This window comes from Artibeus jamaicensis, unplaced genomic scaffold, assembly GCF_021234435.1.
Source record: "Artibeus jamaicensis isolate MK-2021 breed Jamaican fruit bat unplaced genomic scaffold, CSHL_Jam_final contig_64, whole genome shotgun sequence".
NCBI classification, from domain to species: Eukaryota; Metazoa; Chordata; class Mammalia; order Chiroptera; family Phyllostomidae; genus Artibeus; species Artibeus jamaicensis.
Genome location: NW_026521911.1, coordinates 527,024 through 551,155, shown reverse-complemented (window position 1 = coordinate 551,155; position 24,132 = coordinate 527,024). Strand labels below are relative to the sequence as shown.

At 41.0% G+C, this 24,132-nt stretch overlaps 1 protein-coding gene and 2 pseudogenes across 2 annotated transcripts in view; 1 reads left to right on the top strand and 2 right to left on the bottom strand.

Moving 5' to 3' along the window:
• STIM1 (stromal interaction molecule 1) overlaps nt 1-24,132 on the top strand; it is a 186,056-nt gene that overhangs the window by 112,984 nt on the left and 48,940 nt on the right. For both annotated transcript variants that reach the window (XM_037135696.2, XM_037135697.2), the window contains exon 2: nt 810-940. In XM_037135696.2, coding sequence (XP_036991591.2) covers nt 810-940 — 131 coding nt within the window. The remainder of the gene's footprint in view (nt 1-809; nt 941-24,132) is intronic.
• Nucleotides 8,187-8,579, bottom strand: LOC119042108 (40S ribosomal protein S24-like; annotated as a pseudogene).
• Nucleotides 12,108-14,353, bottom strand: LOC119042090 (protein S100-A10-like; annotated as a pseudogene).

Sequence of the window (24,132 nt, the reverse complement as noted above, 5' to 3'; positions counted from 1 at the left end):
GTAATTGCCTGTGGGAAGGCCTATGATGTGAAAGGTTTCCCGAGGTAGCCTGTGGCTAGCATTATATGTCCCAGTGGTGACAAAGAGAACAGAAAGGAAAACTATATAATCTGGCATTGGAATGGAGGGGAATTTTTCCTGTTTCCAGAAATATTGTATTAATTTACATTTGCTTATTGACTGATTAAAATAATATTTCATTTGAATATGTATTTCTTTGATTACTAGTGAGGTTAAACTTTTTCCTATGTTCACTGGCCATTTGTCTTTTTCCTCATTTAAATATATTTTTAAAGATTATATTTATTTATTTTTTAGAGAGGGGAGGGGAAGGAGAAAGAGATGGAGAGAAACATCAGTGTGTGGTTGCCTCTCGCTCTCCCCCTACTAGGAACCTGGCCCACAACCCAAGCATGTGCCCTAGACTGGGAATGGAACTGGTGACCCTTAGGTTCGCAGGCTGGCACTCAACCAGTGAGCCACACCAGCCAGGGCTAAATATTTTTTTCTTCTGAGTTACCAGTTTTCTATGTTTTTTTGTCTAGATCCCAGTGTACTCCCAGTTCTATGCTCAACTTCTGTGCAAGGGAACTATAAGGATGATAAAGCATTGTCTCTAAATGGAGGAGCTCAGCACATCCTTGGGGAGGCAGTTAAAGGCTTGATGAAACAGTTTTCTCACTGTACAAATAGTCGGTTAAGTGGCTTCATGAGGAGTCATGTGTTAGAAGCTAAGGAGCCTGAGACAGGTGGGTAATAGAGATTGGGTGACAGTCCTGGTAATGTTGTCTCTTGCTTTTCCTATACAGAGTTTTGCCGGATTGACGAGCTTCTGTGCCACAGTGAGGATGAGAAGCTCAGTTTCGATGCAGTCCGCAGCATCCACAAGCTGATGGATGATGATGCCAATGGTGATGTGGACGTGGAAGAAAGTGATGAGGTGAGCCCTCTCATCCTGCTGTGGCTCTCCTCTCTTCCTGTGTGAACAGTCAGCCCCTGAAAGTTGTCTAGATGGACTATTCCCTGTGGAGAGATGTTTTGATACTGGCTTGTTCTCTAGGAACTCGTCCCTGTCAGGGGAAGTAATTCCCAGCAGAGCAGCCTGCTAGGAGCCAGCTGGTCAGAGTGAAGGCTTTATGTCTGCATCTGTGCCTAGACTGGGTCAACTTTCTTCTACCAACTAGTAGTATCACACTGACTGAGCTGTGTAAGAGGGAGAGGGAGCCCCAAGCTTGGTCTCTAACAGTTCTCCCAAATCCTTACTGTAATCCTGCTGTAGACAGAGGGCACCAGTCTGTTCTTACTCTGTGCTCAACCCTGTTTTGTTAAGTGGGAGAGAAGGCAAAACAGATCTTGCCCTCTAGGAGCTTATACTCTATTTGGGAGAAAGAAACAAACAGTCCTAGAAAGATCTTTCTGAATACCAACCTACAGTTGCTGGGAGCCAGTTGAGTGGTCCAGTTAGTAAAAGTGAGAGGAATCTCTAAATGGAAAAAGGTCTGTTATTGTTTTACCTTTTGGCATTACTACAGCTCCAATTCCACAGAGCCCAGAGTAGCAAGTCATCATGTGTGAGAAGATTTAAAGGTTTCAGTTGATTTCAAGTTCAGTGTGAACCAGCAGTTTGGTGAAGCTGCCAAGCTGTACCAAATCTTTAATAGCAAGAGGGTGTATATCATGAGGGAGGAGGTAACCCTAGTCTCTCCTCCCTGCTGCTTAGCTCACCTTTATGTCAGTATTTGTAAGCATCTTTTATGTATGTGCCAGGCACTATTCTAGACATGGGATGTGGCAGTAAATGGGACATGTATGTCTGTCCTCATATAATTTATAGTCTAGTGAAGAAACTTTAGCCTGAAAAAGAAACAACTCAGGTAATATAATTTCTATCTTCAAAAACATTAGAAGTGGAGGAATCAGACTTACTATACAATGATAACAATGAAAACCAAGCACTAGCTATCATTTATTAGATGCTTATGCTATGCCAAGTACAGTGCTAAGTTCTGTGCATAATTATTCTTTTAACTTTCTTAGCAGCCTTACAGCATTGATATTATTATCAAGGACTGGAGCCTTGGAAAGGTTAAGCATTTTGTTCAAGTACACACTCGGTGTGAGCACTGACTTGATTCAAAGCTCATGCTGTTAAGTACTGCTATATAGTTTCTCTCATTCTAAGGACAGAGCCAGGACCAATGTAGGGAAAGCAAAAGATAGGCATATTCTTCTAGATTAAAGTATTGCCTAGCAACACTATCTCCTCCTAGAAGGGTCTTCCTTGGTAGGTAGGTAGTTAACTCACTGTCACTAAATATGAGCAAGTAGAACATAGCACTCCATTGACTGGTCAATGGAGCAGAGGGGATCCTTGTATTGGGTTGAACTAGATAATGAGTAAGGGATTTATAAGAGAAAAAATATATATTTCCCGGAGAAAAAGTAGAATTTGGGTAGAGTGGAAGGGGTCGGGTAGCCTGAGCAGTAGGGAACAAATGTGAGCAGAGATGTGGATGTGGGTATGTTTGGTTAGACAGAGTGACTGGTAGAAATTGCAGTACAAAAACCTGAAAAAGAAAGTGGGGCAACCAGGCTGAGTTACGGGTAGTTCCTGAAGCTGGCAATTACAAATTCTTGGGAAAAGACAACCACCATGATGAAAATATCTAAACTTTTGGCCCCATCTAGAAGTGTCACTGGTCCTCACAGGACCCGGTTTTGTCCCTGCTGAACATAGAGTCATATTTCTGGTGATGAATGAGGACAGAGGTGTCCTGATCTTCCTCTAGGGGCCTGGCCACGGGACTGGGCAGTGGATGCCACAACAGTTAAGAAGATGATGTGATCCAAGATCCACCAATTCCTGGATATTGTTGTCATCGCCCTTCTTTCTTTTTTTTTTTTTTTTTTTTGCATTCTGCTGAATTGCTCTGTAAATGAGAGGAGGAAGAAAATGTTCTTTTTAGAGGAATGTTACCACAACAAAAAGCTCATCAGCACAAACTGTTCTAAAATAACACAAAAGCTGTCACCCTGCTCCGCGCCAGTGGCGAGCTGTTCTTTTTCAGCATAGCTTCTGCCTGCCTTGGCTTCAGATGTTCTTGCTGCAATTTCAGGCCTGTGGCGGTGAGAGTAGCCTGCTTGTCTGGGTTTTCACGATCAGTCACAAGCTACTGTATATGAAAGTGAAAGTAATGTTAGCAAAATGTGTGCTTAAGTCGGCCTAACCATATATGAGACAGCCTCGGAGTTCAGGATCTAACTAGAAAGTTGGTGGACAGCCCAGGGCTTAGAATATTGGTTAAGGGAAACTGAGGCATCAGAGAGGGAACCTGGTTGTGCCCACCATCAAGGACCTGAGATTTTTATGACCCATTTAAAAGCATTGCTGATTATCCAAGGACCTCGGTAGAGATCTGAAGGGGTACTCTATTAAGTCCTCATTCATTTAGCCTCGTATCAGTAAGTTTTTCAGATAACTTGAACTATAACTGCAGTACTAGATCTTTAAAATTTTGACCATTTTTAAAGTAAGTCTTTCTTCTTACAGATTATTGTGAGCAGAGTGTTAACTTTCTATGGATACTTCATGTCTTCGGGACCTCTTGGTGTAGGAATGTAGCACCAGTGCCTACATTCCTATATGCATGGTTGTGATTTTTTTCTTATAGTTTTCTTGTCTCTTCTTTGATTCATTCTCATTTCTAATTGCTGTATCAACTGTGCTGTGAACTATGATCTTAGACTTATGGTAAACTGTGACTCAGTTTACCACAAGTCATTTTATAGAAAATATAATGACACTTGAGCAGCCATTTTATAGAAAATATAATATCTTTTGTGTATGGGGAAGCTTGTTTGGCTGCTCAAGTGCTACCTTTGCTTGCTGTTGTCCTAGATAGCAAAGGCTGTACATTGTGGGACTCTCAGATGAGCAAGATGACACTATTGGTGATGGTGCCCTTCTTGCCAAGCTGGCAGGGAGTTCTACCAGCCTGGCAGTGTGGGAATTTATGACCTATGTTCTATTCAGAGCTTGGTGGGGACATTGCCCATGGGCAAAGCATTAGCTGCGGTGGGATAGTATTGTCAGGTTGTCCTGACATTCTGAGGTGGACAGACAAGGTCCTGCCTAAAACCACTATCTTTAATTGGACCGGGCTCTTTGTGAGCAGTGCTGTTTTCTTCCTTACATGAAAAATTAAGGGCATTTATTTACCATTAAACAAATTCTGATTGAATAGCTATCATTTGTTAAGCCCTATTTGTGAGCTTGTGGATTCTATAGTGAACAAAACTGACAAAATCTTTACTTTTATAGAGCTTGCATTCTAGTGGTCTGTATGTCCCAGGTGACTAAGTAATGAGTAAACTTTGAAATTAGGCAGGATTGTGACCACATTATAATGGTTTAATGACTCCCCCTTTAATTTTCTCAGGGTAAAATGATGGCTAATGATATCTGTTCTTGCAGGGTGTTGTCAGAATTAAGTGAGAAAAGTGCTGTTAAAAGTTCCCAGCACACCAGTCAGGGCACATGCCAGGGTTGCAGGCTGGTTCCCTGCAGGCCAGTTCCCAGCAGGAGACGCATGAAAGGCAACCATACATTGATGTTTCTCTCCCTCTCTCCTTCCCTTCCCCTCTAAAGATAAATAAATAAAATCTTAAAAAAAAAAAAAAAGTTCCCAGCACAAATAAGGAACTCTCAAAACTCAACAATAGAAAACAAGCAACTCAATAGAAAATGGGAAAAAAATTGAATAGATACTTCATCAAAGAAATCATAGGGATGGCAAATAAGCATATGAAAGGGTGCTCAATATTATTAGCCATTAAGGAAGTGTAAATTAAAACCACAATGAGATAATACTACATGCCTAATGCAATGGCTAAAATTTAAAAAATGGAAAATACCAAGTGCTAGGCAAGGAGGAAGAACCAATAGAATTCTTGCTTATAGTGTCTCATAAAGTTAAATATAACTTACTTTGTGGCTCAGCAATTCTACCTCTCAGTATATATCCCTATAGGTAAATGAAAATTTATGGTCACACTAAAGTCTGTACACAAATGTTTATAATATGTTTGATCATAATTGCCAAAACTGGGCATGAATCAAATGTCACTCAATATGTGAGTGGATAAAAAACTATGCAACACTATTCAACAATAAAAAGGAATAACTCCTGATGCTCACAGCATAGATGAGTTTCAAAGACATTATTCAGAGTTAGGGAAACCAGTCTCAAAAACTTACATGCTGTTTGATTTAATCTATATGATATTTTGAGAAAAGCATTCGGGATCAGTGGTTACCAAGACTTAGGAGTGTGAGAAGGGTTTGGCTACAAAGGGACAGCATGAGGGAATTTTGGGGGGTAATAGAATTGTCATGTGTCTGGATTGTGAGGAGCCATCCAAGAATGTAAATATGTATTAAGATTCATAGAACTCTATCCCCTCCCCACAAAGTTAATCATATACTATTTAAACAAAAAATATCCCAGCATAGTACCTGACACACAATTCAAGCTCAGTGAACACTAGTGCTACTTTCCCCTTTCTCTTTCCTCTGTGTTTTTAGGAAAGCTACCTGCATCCTGACAGTTGTATTTTAATGTTTGTTTAACTATAGTGTTTCTCTCACCAAATTGGGAGCCTTTTCAGGGCATCGACTGACCTTACCTGTTTTTTTTTTTTTTTTTTTTGTCTTTGTTTTTCCAATGCTCTGCAGAGCTTGATGCAGAATATATGCTTAATCACTGTGTGGAATGACTGATATCACTGTAGCAACATGGATTCAGGCTGAGATGGAAGTCTTGAGCAAGGGTGTGGTCACACTTTCTGTGGGGTGGGAATGAATAGGTAGCACTCTGAACCCAGGAAGTGGCAAAATCTATTTATGCTTCCTTTGGTGCCTGTGGTGTCTTGTGTAAAAGGATAGCACAGGGTTAAGAGTTTGTGCTCTAGAGTCACACAGACCTATGTTTAAACCTGGCTCTGCCTTTACCAGCTCTGAAAACTTGGTGAGGTTACTCATTGTCTTTAAGCCTCAGTTTCTTCAGGAGTACAAATAATAGGTATCTCATGAAGCTGTTATAAAGATTAGATAAAATAGTGCATATAAAATACTTAGTACAACTCCTGGCACATAGAAAAGGCTCAGGAGAAGTTAGTTTTTGTTATTATTGCTATTATCATTATTGCTATCATCAGAAAAAACATACATTTTTAAATTTAATTATTGTTCAAGTACAGTTTTCTGTCTTTTACTCCCATCCCAGCCCACCCCCCCAGTGCTCCCCACCTCCCTCCCATTTCCATTGCCCTTAGTTGTTGTCCATGTGTCCTTTATACTAGTTCTTGTAAATCCTTCCCCCTTTTCCCCCTGAAATTCCCTCCCCTCTTCCCTCTGGTCACTGTCCCTGTGTTCTCTATTTCAGTGTCTTTGTTTTTATTTTGCTTGCTCATTTGTTTTGTTGCTAGCTTCCTGTTAAAGGTGAGATTATATGGTATTTGTCTTCACTGCCTGGCTTATTTCACTCAGCATAATGCTTTCCAGTTCCACCCATGCTGTTGCAAAGGTAGGAGCTCCTTCTTTCTTCCTGCTGCATAGAATTCCATTGTGTATGTGTACCATAATTTTTTGATCCATTCATTTACTGATGGGCACCTAGGTTGCTTCCAACTCTTGGCTATTGTAAATTGTGCTGCTATGAACATTGGGGTGCATAGGTTCTTTTGGATTGGTGTTTTAGGATTCTTAGGATATAATCCCAGCAGTGGAATTGCTGGATCAAAAGGCAGGTCCATTTTTATTTTTCTGAGAAAATTTCATGCTGTTTTCCACAGTGGTTGTACCAGTCTGCCATCCCACCAACAGTGGGTTAGGGTCCTCTCTTCTCCAAACCCTCTCCAACACTTGTTGTTTGTTGCTTTGTTTATGATGGCCATTCTAACCGGTGTAAAGTGGTATCTCATTGTGGTTTTAATTTAGAAAAAGCATACATTTTGAGGCAGATGGGCCTGTGTTCAAAACTTGATTTTGCTACTTACTGGCTATATGACAAATAGGCAAATAACTTCACCTTTTTAAGCCTCATTTTATTCAGCTTGATGAGGGTAACTCTTTGCAGGGTTACCTATTGTAAGAATTTAATGTAGGCAAAGCCCTAAGTTTAATGCCTGGCACATGTAGGTGTTAAATCCATGTCTTTTTCCACCCTCAGCTGTATCTGTGATGCTACAGATAGTGAGGGCTGGCCTGTATAGCAAAATTCCAAATCAGCCTTCTCATCATCCCATGGCATGCCAGCATTCAGCTATGAGAGCCACCCCCAGCAGCTTGGCTGACTTGACTAAGGCCAGCATGCTGCAGGGGTAGTTTTATTTTCATCTGAGTGGCTGATACTAAGGAGTAGGGACAAAGCAGAACCACATATTTCTAGTGGCTGCAACTTCTCAGTGGCTTACCCAGCCTCCTGCCTAGATACCTGTGTACTTTACAAAAGATCTAGGTGACCATCTGGAAAGCTAGAGGATTTTGAACAGCAAAGCCTACTTGTTTTTTACCTTTTATTTTCATTGTCCCACCAAGAAACATGTTATTTCCCCATGAGAATTGGGGAAAGATAGAATCTGGCACCAGTTGGAATCAGGGCTAGAGGAACTAGACCTGGAGGGGAGCACCCAACAGTTCTCCTTGCAATGTCCAAAGGGCCAGTAGGACTTGGACTTGTTGGAAAGTCATGTATGGGGAGGGAGAGAGAGATGCCCTGTGCTGTGGCCAGCATGGGCTATTTTGGATGAAATTAAGTAGCTAAATTATACTCAAAAGTTATCATGATTAATAATAATTGTTATTCTCTCCTTATACCCAAATAACTGTAGATACCTCTCAGTGTTCCCTTGCCTCTGGTTCGTACATGTTGCCAATGACCTTCTTAAGCTACATTTTGGTTTTGTGTCTTTCTGCATGATTTTCTTTTCTTGTTGCATTTGACTTCCTGTGCTGAACATTCCATCCCTTCAAATCTGATCTTAGTCTTTTTCTTAAAACTCTCTAAACCAGAGATTTTCAAATGGTGTGCTACAAGAATTTTTTTTTTTTACATAAAAGTTCTTAGTTTATTAATCCTCTTGGAAAAATCTGTATAATCATCACAGATGAAGTCACTGAAGAATCTTTACTCCCTTTTGCCAGCACCAACATTGGCCTTTGTAATCCCCTTGACTTTCTTCATTTTGTTCTTGTGTTCCTTTTTCTGTTTTCTTGAAGTCTTCTCATATAGGGCATGTTTGGCAAGTCTGTGTTTGTGTTCATTTTTCTTTGTGTAATCCAAGTAATTGTAAGTCATGCCAAAGCCAGTTGTCTTGCTACCACCAACCAGAATGGGTTCTGAATCCAAACACAAAGATGATATCTCGTGTGGTCTTACACATTTTGTCTAGTTTTTCCCCAATTTCTGTCTTGGGTACTGTTGCCTTCCCTAGGTGAAGGATGTTAATGACCGTTTGTTTTCACTAAAGTTGTCTTTCAGTCACGAACTTCCTGGTCAGATGGTTACTGTGTCTTTCATGATGGCAGTTAGTTTTTAAGCAGCCAGGGAAGAAAAAAAGCAAGAATTTTTAAAACATGCAATACCTGACTATTTAGTCAGGGGCACAGATTTCTTTTCCCTTAGGTTGTCGAATTAAAAAAATGACAACAGCCAACACAACAATAACCATCTAGTGTGAATGAACCAAAATTATACCTATTTTTTGGTCAAATCAGCAAAAAAATAATATATGTTGGTTTGCCGCAGAATTTTAGTAATTAGTTTTATGCTTGCCATGAGATGAAAAAGGTTGAAAATTGCTGCTCTAGACATACCTCCTACTGCTGTCTCTGGCTCATGTCTCATAGTCAGCCCATGTTTATCCCAATTCCCTTTCTTTGCTCAGGTGTCTGGATTAACTCCTTACCTGGAATTGATTTCTCATATCCGTTTCTCCAACCCCTGGTCCTGTCTGTATTAGTCTTAGGAGTCCTCTGGAATTCCTAGGACTTCCAGCCTCATTTTTCATGAACCTTCCCGGACTTTCCTACCCACATTGACCTTTCTCATCTCAGTACTAAGTCTTGTAGCACACAGTCTGTATCACTTCATTTAGCTCTTAATTCCAATGTCTTGCTTTGTGTCCTAATCATTTTGATTATATTGTCTTGCCCATAAGTTTGTCTTTTTGCACTAATACTGGAACTTTTAAAAAGCACAACTCTCATCCTTATTCCTACCTCGTTAAGGGAATGTGGTTGAATAGGAGCATCCCTACCATGTGCCAAGCCCTGTGCCAGCCGATTACACATACAGTTTCATTTAATCCTCAGCCACTCTATGAGTTGGGTGTTACTAACTTCATTTTAGACATAATGAAACTATAAGTGGCTTACCTTGGCTTCCTAAATGAATGTAAACTTTAACCTGACCTTCAGTGCTCTCATAATCTGACTTTAGCTCACCTGTCAGGTTCACATTATACTGCATTCTCTTACTCTTTGTGATGGCCATCATGTGTGCTCTTCCTGTACCCTCACTGTGCCTTTGCTCCAGATAAGATATTCTCATCCTGGCATCTCTCTGCCTCCTGTTGCCTGTAAAAATCCCACTTGTCCACCGAGGCCTAGTTTAGGGTTTCTTAACGTCCTCATTGTTGACATTTTTGGCCAGATAATTCTTTGTTGTGGGGCGCTGTCCTGTGCATTATAGGATGTTTAGCCGCATCCCTGGCCTCTACACACTAGATGCCAGTAGCAAATCTCTATCTTACCCCAACCCCAAGTTGTAACAACCAAAAATGTCTCTATTGTCAATTGCCAATTGCCCTGGGGGACAGAATCACTCCTGGTTGAGTATCATTGGCCTAGATTAAATGTTTCCTCCAATAACTCTTGTTTGTTTCCCTGTAACGGGAAATGATTCTTCCTGTCTCATGTCCCAGAGTACTTGGCACGAGTCTCTCATTTGGCATGTTGCTCTGCTGGGTATTGTAATTAGTTGGGTCCATCCTTGTGTGTCCTACTAGACTGCAAGTGCTTCCAAGGGGAAGGAACCAGGTCTTACACACCATTGTTTCTCCCACTGTGTCTTGGTACAGGGCCTTAGATGTAGAGGTAATGAGTTAAGCCTTTGAATTTTGAATTTTAAGCAAAGATTCCATCTTATCTCTGTGTGCCCCTTAAATTCTTTCCGTAGGGCAGAACAAGAGTACATAGTTGGCTGGTCAGTGATATGGAGGAACAGGGTGCTTCGAACTTGTGAGTTCCTCATGAGGTTAGTAGCAGAGTCAGTGGTGGGTTTTTATTGGAGTTAGTAGGGTCTGGGCTCTGGACATGTTAGTGTATGATGTGCATCACTGGTCTCCTCTGTGACCCTCCTCCCTGTCCCTCCATCCTGTCACATACAGAACCTGGGTGGAGGTAAAATCACTGTGGGGTAGATACTAGTTTTTCCATATAACCAATAAGGAAACTGAGACTGAAGTAGCTCATAGTTATCTTTTGTTTTGTTTTGTTTTTGCAACTCAGATCTGCACGAGGCCAATGAAAATATTAACATGTGGTGATGGTTGCAGTCTCTGTTAATAGGCTAAAAACCCTTGAGTTGTACACTAAATTGATATGTGAATTATATCTCAATAAAGAGGTTTAAAAAAAGTGTCACTGTAGCCCAATCCATAAAAATCCCTAGGACTCTATAGAAAACACTTTGAAAACCGTGTTGATTTCTACCTCTGTTTCTCCTACTCCTAACTTTGGCAGATATGTAGAAGTGCTTCCGAGTCTGAAGTGCCATTGTTTCTGGAAGCAGAGATTCCTGGTTAGCATACTGACTGGAGGTAATCTAACATGTGCTGTGTAGCAGAAGACACACTGTCAACCAGCCCTCAGGGGAGGACACCAGTTGCTGAACAGGGGGAGTAGAGGCATAGTTTGCAATCTGTCCCGGTGCCTTAGCCAGATATAGGAGGAAGCAGCAGCTCCCCCAGATGGTCCCTCTCATGTTTCTAGGAAAACCCAGACGGTGGTTTGCTTTGATAGACAAGAAAATTCTTTCTAACTGCACAGACTGTTGTATTTCCTTCCTCCCCATTTTGTTGGTGAGTCTGCTCTGTCTTTTCTGGGTGTCAGACCTGTTGGTGATGGGGATTAGTGAAACTTGTAACGTTTCTCTGTGTGTGTGCCTTTGTGTTTGTTTCTTTGTATGTGTGTATACATCATTTTGTGCCTTTCTGTATTTGTATATGCTTTTTTGTATTTAGGTATGTCTGGGTATGATAAGAAATGGGGGGAAGGAAAGAATATTGAGCCAAGGAATTCGTTACTGAGAGAAGCTTGTAAGCCAAGTTGAGGATTAAGAAGTTTAGGAGCAAAAGATTAGGCTGAAGTACAGTAGGTAGGTGGAGGTCAGAGCAGAGCCAGATGTGTAAGCAGGACCTAAAAGATGCTGTTAGTCTAGGCAGGATCTGGGCCCTACAAATTGGTAGGCCAGACACAGTGGTCATCTAGCAGACAAATGGTCAAACCAGCAAAGAGAGAAAAGTCCTGCTTCAGGTATTAGGCTTCTGACTCTTCCTAGGAAGGAGGAATCAGTGGCTGACTCTGAGGGCCCCACTTGCCTTCATACCTAACTGGTATTTGTCTTTGTTTTCTTGTATGTATATTTGTACAAGTCTCTGTGTGAGTGTCTCCATCTGCACGTGCATTCAGGATACTTCATGGCACTAGAAACAGTTGGTTTCCGATGCAAAGTCTGATTCACTCGAGGATCATTGACTCTTCTCTTATTTGTTCTTGTGTTCTTCCTCCGTTTTTTCTCCAGACAAACCTAATGTCTGCTCTGTGCTGGGTACTGGATATGAAAAGACTAATAAGGAAGATATATATTAATGAACCCAAAACACATTTCTGTTTAATTCTTACAGGTGTTGTGAGAAGAGATTAGTACTGCGTGCTCTTTAAAATGTCCCTACCCAGAAGAAGGCATTTAACCTGTCCTAGGATGCCAGGAAAGACTACCCAGAAGGGGTGATACCTGAGATGACTTTTAGGAGAGGAGTGAGAGTTAACCTGGAAAAGGGATAAAAAGGGCGTGCCAAGCGGAGGAATGTGTGTGATGTTTTTAGGAAATCTGTGAGTCAATGGATCTTTTAACTTGAGCATAGAATGTAATAGTGGAGCAAGGTAGATAAGACTGGAAAGGCAGGCATTAAAGCTTGGATTTTATCCCAAAGATAATGACCTAGAAGGAATGTAAATAGAGATGGGTCTAATTCTGATGAAGGTATGTCAGGAGTAGGCTGGCAGAACAGGTGAAACTGGAACTTAAAGATGAGCGGGGGTTTTGTTTTCAAAGATGAGCAGGGGTTTGTTTATTGATGAGGAAAAAAGGAGGAGCATTCCAGGAAAGAAGAACTTTATAAGTAAAGGCAGTAGGCAAAAATGTAAGTTTGGGAGATGTCATGTAGGGAGGTGTCTAGAGAACAATTTCTTCATCTACATGATAGGGAACTAGTAACTTATACCTTCACTGGCTGATATGAGGCTTAAATAAGAAAATGGATGTAAAGAATACTTTGTAAAACATAATGCTGTGTGCAAATTTCAATAGTAGTGTTATCCATCTTCTCCTCTTTCCCCTCTGTGCCCAGCAGCGTCAGGCCTCCCAGGTGTAGATCCGGTAGGCGTGCCCCCCGGATGTGGCTCTTACTGGGTGAGAACCACGGCCTCTTTTATCTAGCTGACTGGACTTTTGAGGAGGAGGAGCTAAGATTAGAAGCTGCTGGGACTCAGAAGCTGAGTGTTGGTTCATTTGGGACATACCATTCTCCACAGTATGAACCCTTTTACGCACTGACCTAGGTTCAGAATAGTTGAGCAGGAATCATCTTCTACCTACAGGCACTGTGAAGAGCTGTGCCTTAAATGATTTCATATGTTACTGTGAGGTAGTCAACATTTTACAGGCCACAGACACAGCACGTATGTGGTAGTGATGGTATTCAAGTGTGTATCTGTGAGATTCTTTTTCCTATATGTCACTTCACATGTTTTCTGATATTTCTGGCTTGTGAGCAAGCTCCATGACTAGTGGAGAATGAAACAATCTGAGGGCTTGGACAGTGTGTGGTTGGGAGGGTTGGAAAGAGAGTTTCTAGGCTTTGGTTTTGGGATTGAGCCACAGTACTTCCCTCCACATAGAACACAGAATCATTCTTGCTTTCAAGGACTGACTGTCCTCTGTGTATATATGTGTCCTACTTGGGTGCTCTCCATATGTCTGATTGATCTCTGTGTCCTTGGGTCCAGGCAGCACTTACAGAGCAGTTAATATGTGATGTGTCCTGTGGAGAGTGGATCCAGGGAGCTTCTCACACTGTTAAGCCAGAAGTCCACTTGAACTCATCATTTTCTTTTAAAATGTCCCTACCCAGAATGCATTCTGTCTAGTGCTTTGTAGTTATCTTGTGTGGCTACATCAGTATTGACCTCAATTAAGAAGATAATCCCTTTTCTCTCTGGAAATATAAAATTGGTGATCTATTTCTATCTCTCTTTTTTAAGGAACTAAAAAATATGATTATTGAGGGCAAGCAATATAAAAATCAAAAGCTTATCTGGCTTTAGTTGGATTTTCTTTCTCTTGTCAAATGGGGGTAGAATTTTATTTGTACATTTTCTAAGTGTCCCAATCTGTTCGTGAAATCCTTTTACAGGGGAAGCTGTGGGGAAGAGAGATTCCTTAAGTGACCCATTCAAGAAAACTCGTATCAGGGAAGGAGTACTTGCTCCAGCTGCCTGATTCATTCCCTTCTGCTTTGTGTGTACTACAAAATAGACATTGTATGTGAAGGTGAGTCCAGCATTTAATGGAAGGGAGCTCTGGAAGCCCACTCCGCCATCTCGTCACTGACCTGGGTCCTTCATTATTTTGTTCACAGCCAGAGGACTTTTTTTATACTTACCAGAGTATATGTTTATTGATTTTAGAGAGGAAAGGAGAGGGAGACAGAGACAGAAAGAGAGAGAGAGAGAGAGAGATGAGAGAGAAACATCTACTGGCTACCTCCTGTATGTGCCCTGGCCCCAACCAGGAATCGAACCTGCAGCCTTTTTGTGCATGGGACACCGGCTCCAACCAACTGAGCCACCAGGCTAGGGCCAAAGGATCTCTTTGATTTTCTGAAAACCTAAGGAACTTCTTTTCCATGAGTATTCTCAGGTCCTCCTTTGTTAAGTAACTTTATCCTTAGCAAATTTGTGAAATGAGAACATCATAGTTTCCATGACGTTTTCCATTTGAGACCACATTTGGTGAGGTCTTGATCAGAGGCAATACAGGATGTGTAGGCCGGGCCAGGTGGCCAGTGAGCTGAGTGCCTGTGGCTGGGCACCTTAGTGGGAGGAAGTGTGGGGGAGGTAGAAGGAGCCTGGACCTGTGTGGCCTCAGCTCCCTTCAGCCCCTATCCTTTCACCTCTTCCTGTCCCACCTAAACCCCACCCTTTACCCCAAGGGCTCCATGCTCACACCCTTTGCCAGCCACCTATCCTCCTTTTATAACACAAAGATTCCCCAGCCAGCAGTCCTTGGCTAGCTGGAGTGCTTTGGTCCTGATAGTTTGCAAGACTAGAGATGTCAGAGTTTTCCAGTCTTTGCCATTCTGACCTGGTACCTAGCAAGCTGCAACCTCAGAGGATGCCTCTAAGATCCTGACCTACTCATGTACCCAATGTCATAGTCTGAGGACATCAGGGATGATTCCATGACAAGGACTGAGATTTTATCATCAATCTTAGAGGGATTCTCTTTACCTGCATGTGTACTGGGTATGGAATATATAGGGATAACAGGAATCGCCATTCCTGCCTCAGAAGTTCCTTTAGTGGTAGAAATAGCTATAAGGATACTATAGTAGGAGGAGTGAAGACTGATGGAGTCACAGAAGAGGAAGACCTAAGTTAGTTTTATCCATGAACAGAGTTGCTGGCATGTAGTCTGGGTCTGAAGAGATGACTAGGAGTGATTAGGAGAAAAAGGTGAGTATTTTATAGGTGAGGGAAAAGCATGTGCAAACACATCAGACTGGTGAAAAGCCTGGTAGTTTCAGCCAATTTTAAGTAATTATCATTGGGGAAGAGAGGATGTGGCAGTTGGTGTGGCAAAGAAGTCAGGTAGGGGCCAGCCCATAGTGGGTCTTGCATAAGGTTGTGAAATTTCTATATTTAATGGAGTTAAAGCTTTCAAAGAATCAGACAGCAGAACAGAAAGGAACTAACAGGTCAGTGGGTTACAGTGCCTTGTTTTCACTTGATCTTAGCTAAAAGGCCGAGAAGCAGTACAGTGCCCTGTCCTAATTATCCGTATTGCTGATCTCCTGGTACATTGCCTTTATATAGCAAACACTTAGGAAATATCTATCCTCTACCTCCTCTATGGGTTAGTCTCCTTTACATATGAGAGATCAGTATCACTGTAACAGTGGGCTCTAGGATTACACATTCTTAGTATTTTTATATTCCTCTTATAATGTATTAATTCTGTTAATATTTGGGAAAACTTAATTTGCACATAGGAGAGGTTATTTTGTGCCAGGCACTATTCTAAGTCCTTTTGATAAATTAACTTGTTTATAATACCCTCAACATGAAGGTATTATGAAGTTTTATACCATATATTATTATATCCATTTTACAAATGATGTGCATGATATATTGAAAATAATTGGTGGAATCAGGATTAAAACCCAGGCAGCCTAGGATCAAACTCTGAATCATCATGCCATACTAAATCCAAGCCAGTGTAACCCTCTGGCTCTTAGCTGAATATGTTTTTTTTTGTTAAATTATCACACTGATAGTTTTGAAGAATACTTCCTTTTTTTTGTTTGTACGGTTGCCTTTTGTGCGTCCCCTGCTGGGAACTGGCCTGCAGGGAACTGGCCTGCAACCCCGGTATGTGCCCTGACTGGGAATCGAACTGCGATTGTCTGGTTCGCAGGCCCGTGCTCAATCCACTGAGCTACACCAGCCAGGGCCTGAATATGTTTGTTTTTGATTGGACAAATATTTGGGGATTTTTTTTTCTTCTGTATAGTAACAGAATATGCATTGACTAGCTGTTGTAAGCCAAGCACTTTGCTAGGTGTGGTAGGAGAAACTCAAATGAGAGACATTCATTTAGTTATTTAATTACCACATATTCTGCTCTGTGCCTGGCCCTTGGAGGTGAGTTTATGAAGCTAAATGAATTATGCATTTGGGTGTCCCAGGAGAATGCTCAAGATGCTGAGTAAAGACATAAATGACGAATAAAATACTTTCCATATCTGAGTTCCTTAGGGAAAGTCAGAGGGGCATCATTAAATTGTAGTTGTAGTGTGATGGGGTGAGTATTGTCATTGATGTGTACACCCCGAGACATGAGAGAGCAAATAGGAGAGCAGTGTTCACTTTGCCTGGGGAGGTCTGGAAAACTTCAGAGGCAGCGACTTTTTCTTAAGCAGAATGAAGAGAGGGAGGAAACATTTTAAATGGAGCACCTTGTATAAAGGCTTAGAGGTATAAATGAGCATGGTTTATTTAAGAACCTGAAGTGGCTTGATGTGTGTAGAGGAAATGTTGGCAAACTTTTTCTGTTAAGAGCCAGATAGTCACCCTGGCTGGTGTGGCTCAGTGGATTGAGCACAGGCCTGTGAACCAGAGGATCGAGGTTTGATTCCCAGTCAGGGCACATGCCTGGGTTGCAGGCCGGTTCCCTGCAGGCCAGTTCCCAGCAGGGGATGCACGAATGGCAACCATACATTGATGTTTCTCTCCCTCTTTCCTTCCCCTCTAAAGACAGATAAATAAATAAATAAATAAATAAATAAATAAATAAATAAAATCTTTAAAAAAATTAAAAAATAAAACCTTAAAAAAAAAAGAGCCAGTCAATAGTCAAACTATTGACTATAGTCAATAGTTTAGGCTTTACTGGCCGTACAGCCTCGCTCATAACTCAGCTCTGCCTTTGTAGCACAAAAGCAGCTATACACAGTATATAAATGAATGAGTGTTGTTTTAATCTAATAAAACTTTATTTACAAACATAAGCAGCAAGCTGGATTTGGCTCATTGCCACAGTCTCCTGACCTCTGGTCTGGAGTGTCGATATCTGGTAGGGAGGGAAAGTGGTCAAGGAGCTGATTGGGAAGTTAGTTTATGGACTATATTGTAAAAGGCCTTGAATGCAAGGCCAAGGCTAAGGCTTTATCCTGTAGGTAATGGGGAGTCCTGAGATTTTAAGTAGTTACTTTGGTGTAGGTTTGTGCTTTACAAAGGTCGTTCTTATTATGGACAGGCAGAAGTGAGACTAGATGTTCCAAGATGAGTGAGAAATGACTGTTACTTCCCTGTCCTCAAGCAATAACTTCTGTTCTCACTGGAGACAGATCCATCTCTGAGACATCCATGTCTCAGCACTCTCTATTGATGGCATTCAGAGCTGTCGTAGCTAAAGTGTGGGTCCTTGCTACATGTGCTAAGTGTTCAAGAGGTGAATATGAGTTGGGGAGATTCTCAGGCTTGGGGTATGTGTCTTATGGGACCTAAATACTGTGTGTATGGGGAAGTGGAAATGGAGATGGTATGGTTTGGTTTGGGAGACATGGAAGGCGAGTGAGTAGTGGGGAACAAGGTGAGAAAGGAGAGGGAGGAGTAATTGGTTCTAAGGAAGAACCCAAGAGACCTGCCCAGATCCCTGCACCCACAGATGTGCTTCATTATCAGTGAATTCTGTTCTCTGAAGGAGCTGACTGGGCTTATTTTGTGGGGATTCTAGAGAGGTCTCCCCTCTTCACTGCTCTCACCCACATTTTACTACTGCTTAACACTTGGGATGGGGTTGCATGCTTTGTGCCATCACCAGGAAGATCACTTTTCTGAGCTCATAGAGCTAAATATACCTAGTGACAGCTGGTCTCTTGGCTCTTCAAAGAGCTATTAAGCTGAAGCGCTAACCAATGCTGAATTCCCCTTGGTAAGGAAAGACTTTTAGGGAGCCTTCTTAGACCTCTCAGAGAGAAGAGCTGCTTGTTCTGAGTCTGAAATAGTAAATCCATGTGGAGCCAAAAGTTGCCTTTGTGTGTTTTTGCTGTTGTTTTGCTTCTTGTTGCCTTTAAACTTTGTCTTAATCAGACTTTAGCCATTAACTGGATGCAGGACAGTGTTCAGAGTAATACGGTGGTAATGCCGTATTTTGAACATCAGAGTTCTAGTTCAGTACAACATTCTCATATGCTGTGTTTATGGCTGGGTAACTGGGACCTTCTGTCAGAGGGTATGTAGTTTGGTAGGGGAGGTAGAGACATGATAAGACTAATTGTATACAAAGGGGCTGTGAGAAGACAGAAGAGTTTTCTCAAAAGCCTTCTTTGATCAAGAAGCTTTTTCTTTTTTATATCCTTATCTCACCCTTCTTACAATAATAATCACAACTAACATTCTAGTTGTGCTTTAAAACTTACAGAGTGCTTTTGTGTACAAGCCCCAGGCCTCTGAGGGGCCAGGGGTTTCATAACTGAGTAATGTGGGCTGTACTGATGCACATACATAAATCTGTGAGTAGGGGGAGCTGTGGCAAACTAGGGAGCACATGTCACTTCAGGAGGGGGCAGCTGCTGCTCAGCTCTGACAGGCTGTCACCAGGTAGAAATGTGAACCCAGGAGTGGTGCCAGGGGGTAGGGTCTTGAGGCCCTCTTATCTCAATACCAACTCCCCATCTCTAACCTGCCCCAAATTACAACATATGTAATATTCTTTGATGTGGACAATTGATTTTTCTTAATCTTAAGTAAAATGTGAATAAAAAGATCTTCATTAAATGTTGCATCTTAAATTTAATTTGTAATGAACAATCTACATAACAGCAGTGTGTTTGCCACTCTCCCTTCTGATCAAATTGCTGCCCATAAGCTTCTATATAAAATTCTAAAGTTGTCAGCAGAGCTCAGGCCTCCTAGGTGTTTTTTTTTTTAAGATAGACTGAAAAACTGGACTTCTTTTTGTAAAGATTTTGATTTTTAAACAGGTTCAATTTATAAAATGCTCTGTGGGCCATTAAAAGAAACACACAAAGGCAGTTGATGACTTCTGCACACAGGTCTCCTTTAACCCTTCTCACACTCCAGTGAGACGGATAGTTAGCCCTCATTTTGATGGGAAAACAGGTTCGGAGAGGATAAGTAGCTTTCTCAAACGTTACACAAGAAGTCAGGAATCTGTTTCTGTAGGTTCTGAACTCCCCAGTTTTAGTACATTTGCCTTTCCTACTTGTGAGGCTTGATCGTTGCAGCTTCACTTCTGTGTTCTCTAACGAGGTTCCACTCAGCATCAGACCCTTCCTTTAGGGAGAGGTTCCATCAGTCCATATTCCGCATTGGGCACCATCTTCTTGCTGGCCCTGTTTTCTGATCCCACACTCCCTTGCGTGCTTTGTGGTACCAGTAGAGCCTGCGTACAGACCCCTGTGCAGATCCTCCTTGAACTTTCTTCCCATGAGCCTCTCTGCTCTTATACCTCAGTGTTCAGACTTGGTTATAAACAGCAGTATGTTTCTTGTTGGTTCTCTATAAGCAGCTGGTATGTCTCAGATGTTTCCTAGAGTTTAGCTGGTAATGGCAGAAAATACCATTTTTTGGAGATTTTGGCATTTCTGCTCCTAAGGCCTGCATATAATGTATGTTTCTCTAGTCTTAGATTAAGAGGGTCTGGGTTAGAGTCTAAGAGGACCAAAATAGGGTATACCTTAAAGGAACTGATGAAGCAAAACTAAAAAAATTGGAGGATTACAAATTCGATCTCTTCAAAATATATCGTAAACCTCACAACTCTTCATTACCCCCACCCTACTGCCTTGTTTCAAGCCACTGCTAGCTCATACCCGGATTATTGCAATAGCCCACTGGACTGGTTTGCCTGTGTCTGCCCTTTCACTTCTATTGTCTGCTTTTAAAAATACCATTCAGAGAAATCCTTTTAACACTATTCTGACATTCTCTATTCTCTTTTCCTGCTTTAAAGAAATTATTGTCTCTTTCACCCAAATAGAATATTAGTGTTACTTGTCCAAAGTTTGTGTGCCCAGTTCTTCAAAAGGCCAAAACTTAAAATGTCAGAGTTTGGAGTAAGGAAAGTTTTTGTTGATTGAGAATGTACTATTGAGAAGATGGGAGTCCTAATCCTCAAATCCATCTTAAGAAAGTACAGCATTCAGGCTTCTTTTATGTCAAGAGAAGGGAAAATGGGAGGGACTGTTTTGTAAAAACTCAAGCCCCAAGCAGAAATCCTCTAATGATTAGTATGTCTAAAGCAGGAGCAATAGCAGGCTTAAATAAGTTAGAGTCAGAGAAAGAGGCAGCATTTTACTCTGTTACATTAGCTCAATGGAGACAATGATGTGCATGTGCTTTTTACTACTTACTGTATTTCTAATGCCTGGAACTATGCTTGATACATAGAAATATTATATATTTTTGATTAAATGAATTTCTATCACCAGACTAGCTGTCTCAGACTGCTTGTGACTGTGTCTTCCCTGAGATGTGTCAGTGTCTGTGTGTCAGTGACATGTTAGTGATCTTATCACTCAGGTCTCCAGAAGAGCAATTAGACTCTCAATAAAATTAGCAAAATTAAAATAAAGCCCAGGAAGCTTAGAGAGTCCCAAATAAGTTGTACCCAAAAAGGAACACACCAAAACACATCATAATTAAATTACCTAAGATTAAAGATAAGGGGAGAATCTTAAAAGCAGCAAGAGAAAAGGAGACAGTTACCTACAAAGGAGTTCCCATAAGACTACCAGCTGATTTCTCAAAAGAAACCTTATAGGTAGGAAGGGGCTGGAAAGAAGTATTCGAAGTCATGAAAGGCAAGGACTTACACCCAGCAAACCTATCATTGAGAATGGAAGGGTACATAAAGTGCTTCCCAGATGAGGTGAAGTTAAAGGAGTTCATCATCACCAAGTCCTTATTATATGGAATGTTAAAGGGACTTAACTAAGAAAAAGAAGATCAAAACTATGTATAGTAAAATGACAAACTCACAACTATCAACAATTGAACCTAAAAAGCCAAAAACAGACTAAGCAAACAACTAGAACAGGAATAGAATCACAGAAATGGAGATCACATGGAGGGTTATGAGCAGAGGAGGTAGGGGAAGAAGGGGGAAAAGATCCAGGGAGTAAGAAGCATAATTCGTAGGCATAAAATAGATGGGGAGGTTAAGAATAGTATAGGAAATGGAGAAGCGAAGAACTTATATGTATGACCCATGGGCATGAACTAAGTGGTGGGGAGTGCTGGATGGAATGGGGGTACCGGGTGGAGGGGGATAAAAGGGAGAAAAAATGGGACAACTGTAATAGCATAACGAAGAAAATATACTTAAAATAATAAAATAGAAGAGCTATGGGAAGACAGGGTCCAGACAGTAGGAAAAAAAACTTTTTAAAGTAGAAAAATAAAATAAAAAGTATAATAAAATAGTCAAGTGCTAGCACAAAAATAGAAATATGGTTTAGTACAAAAGAATGGAGAACCTAGAAATATATCCCACTACATGTAAGGACTTCATTTATTATTAAATTACATTTTCAAAAAAAGGAATGAAAGAACAGATAATATAAGGAATGGGGTTGGGATAACTGGGAAAAAAAGTTAAGGTGCACAACTGATAGCATGTAATAAAATTGAATGTCAGATGGCCTAAAAACTATTAGAAAATAAAAAAATACCTTAATCAGTTTTTCTGACAAAAGTCTCTTTGCTCTGGGCCCTTGGCACCATGTTACCAACTTAATCTTTATTTAAAAGTAGACTCTCTCAACAATTTAAAATAAGAGTTGGGGAGTTGGAGAACCTAACCCTCAGATGTCAGAGGCACTTGAATTTACTCGTGGGTGGGGGGGCACAAAGAGCTGTTAAACCTGTCATGTGAACACTGCTTTCATGGTCTCCACATCTGGTTAACCACTGAGGGGCATATACCTCTACCCCAGGTAGTAGAATATATTAGTGCTGCACTCAAACATGTAGCTGTTTAAATCTAAATTAATGTTTAAAACATTTCAGTTCTTCAGTCACACAAGCCATATTATGAGTACTCAATAGCCATATGTGGCTTGTGGCAACTTTCTGGACAGGACAGAAATTGAACATGTTCATCATTGTAGAAAGTTGCATGGGACAGTGCTGCATTGTAGTTCCTTGTGCACAGCAGCCTATACTCTGATTAGGTGGATAATACTCCAGTGTGGACTCTGTTCAAACTTCTTGCCTGGGTCTTTAAGCCCAGCTGTCTCAATGTCTGCAAAACTCAGGGCGGGCAACCACCACTTGTTTATGGATACGGGGACTCTGGGGCCATACTGTCAATCATCTATTCATTTAGTTAACAACATTTACTGACATTACTCTGGGTCAGACCCTTTTCTGGACTCCAGGTTAAAGAAAGGAGGATGGGAAGACATTTTCTGAAAATCCTACTAAAATGTGCTGTTGTAAGAGTAGTGATCATAATTGCATATCTCTATGATGTTTGAGATGCTATGGAAAACAGGGATCAATGTTCAAACCTGTATATACTTATGAGGTTAGGGATCAAGCATATTATCTATGAGGTTAATTACCAAAGTTAGAAAAGTTTTGATTTCTTCTGTTTTTCTTCTTTCTTGTAAAAATATATCATGAAAAGAAACCAAATAGTTAAAGGACAACAGATGCAGAGCAGGGGAAATTTTTGGACTATAAAACCAGGTATCTTGAGTTGGATGGAATACTAACTCCATCACTTACCAGCTCTAACCTTGAGCAAATGTTTCAGTGATCTAATGCTATATAACAAACTTTCCCAAAACTTAATGGCTGAAAAGAGCAACATTTATTTTGGCATGTACTGGCAATCTGGGTATGGCATAGCAAGGACAGCTCATCTCTGCCCACTTGGCCATCAGGTGAAGTAACTCAAAAGGTGGGGGCTGGAATTACCTAAAGCCTCAGTCACTCACATGGCTGACTCCTGGGCTGGAAGTCTCACAGCTGGGGCTGCTCTGACATCTCTCTCTGTCTCTATGTAGTCTTTCTACAGGGTCTCTTCAGCATGGGGACTTCTGGGTAGCCAGGCTTCTTACATGTTTGCTCAGGACTCCAAAGGCATGGGTCCTAAAAGGGAGATAGCTAGGTGGACTATGTATTCCTTTTTCTAACCCAGCTTTGGAAATCACTTGACATCATTCTGTTAGAAGATGAATCTAATGTTTACCCATATTCCAGGGGAGGGATTTCACCTTTTGTGGGGAGATTGTCAAAGAATTGTAGACGTATTTTAAAACCATCACAGCAAATAATTTAACCTGTCTAAATAAACTTAATGTGATTTGGGGCCAATTGCATTATGTTTGAGAATATTACTATTCTCATTTGTTTTATTTTTATTTTTTATTTTATTGATTATGCCATTACATTTGTTCTATTCCCCCCTTCATTCCCCTCCACCCTGCACACCTCTCCCCCACCATTTCCCCCCTTTAATTCATGAACATGTGTCTCAAGTTCTTTAGATTCTATATTTCCCCTATTCTTACCCTCCCCCCTATCTATTTTCTATCTACTGTCTATACTACTTATTCTCTGTACCTTCTCCCCCCTTCTCCTTCTCCCACTCCCCTGTTGCTAACCCTCCATGTGATCTTCATTTCTATGTTTCTGCTCCTGATCTAGCTGTCCTCTTAGATTGCTTTGTTTTAGGTGTGGTTGTTAATAACTGTGAGTTTGCTGTCCTTTCACTGTGCATCTTTTTTATCTTCTTTTTCTTAGATAAGTCCCTTTAACATTTCATATAATAAGGGCTTGGTGATGATGAACTCCTTGAATTTGATCTTATCTGAGAAGCACTTTATCTGTCCTTCCATTCTAAATGAAAGCTTTGCTGAATAGAGCAATCTTGGATGTAGGTCTTTGGATTTCATGACTTGGAATACTTCTTTCCATCCCCTTCTTGTCTGTAAGGTCTCTTTTGAGAAATCCGCTGACAGGGAACTCCTTCG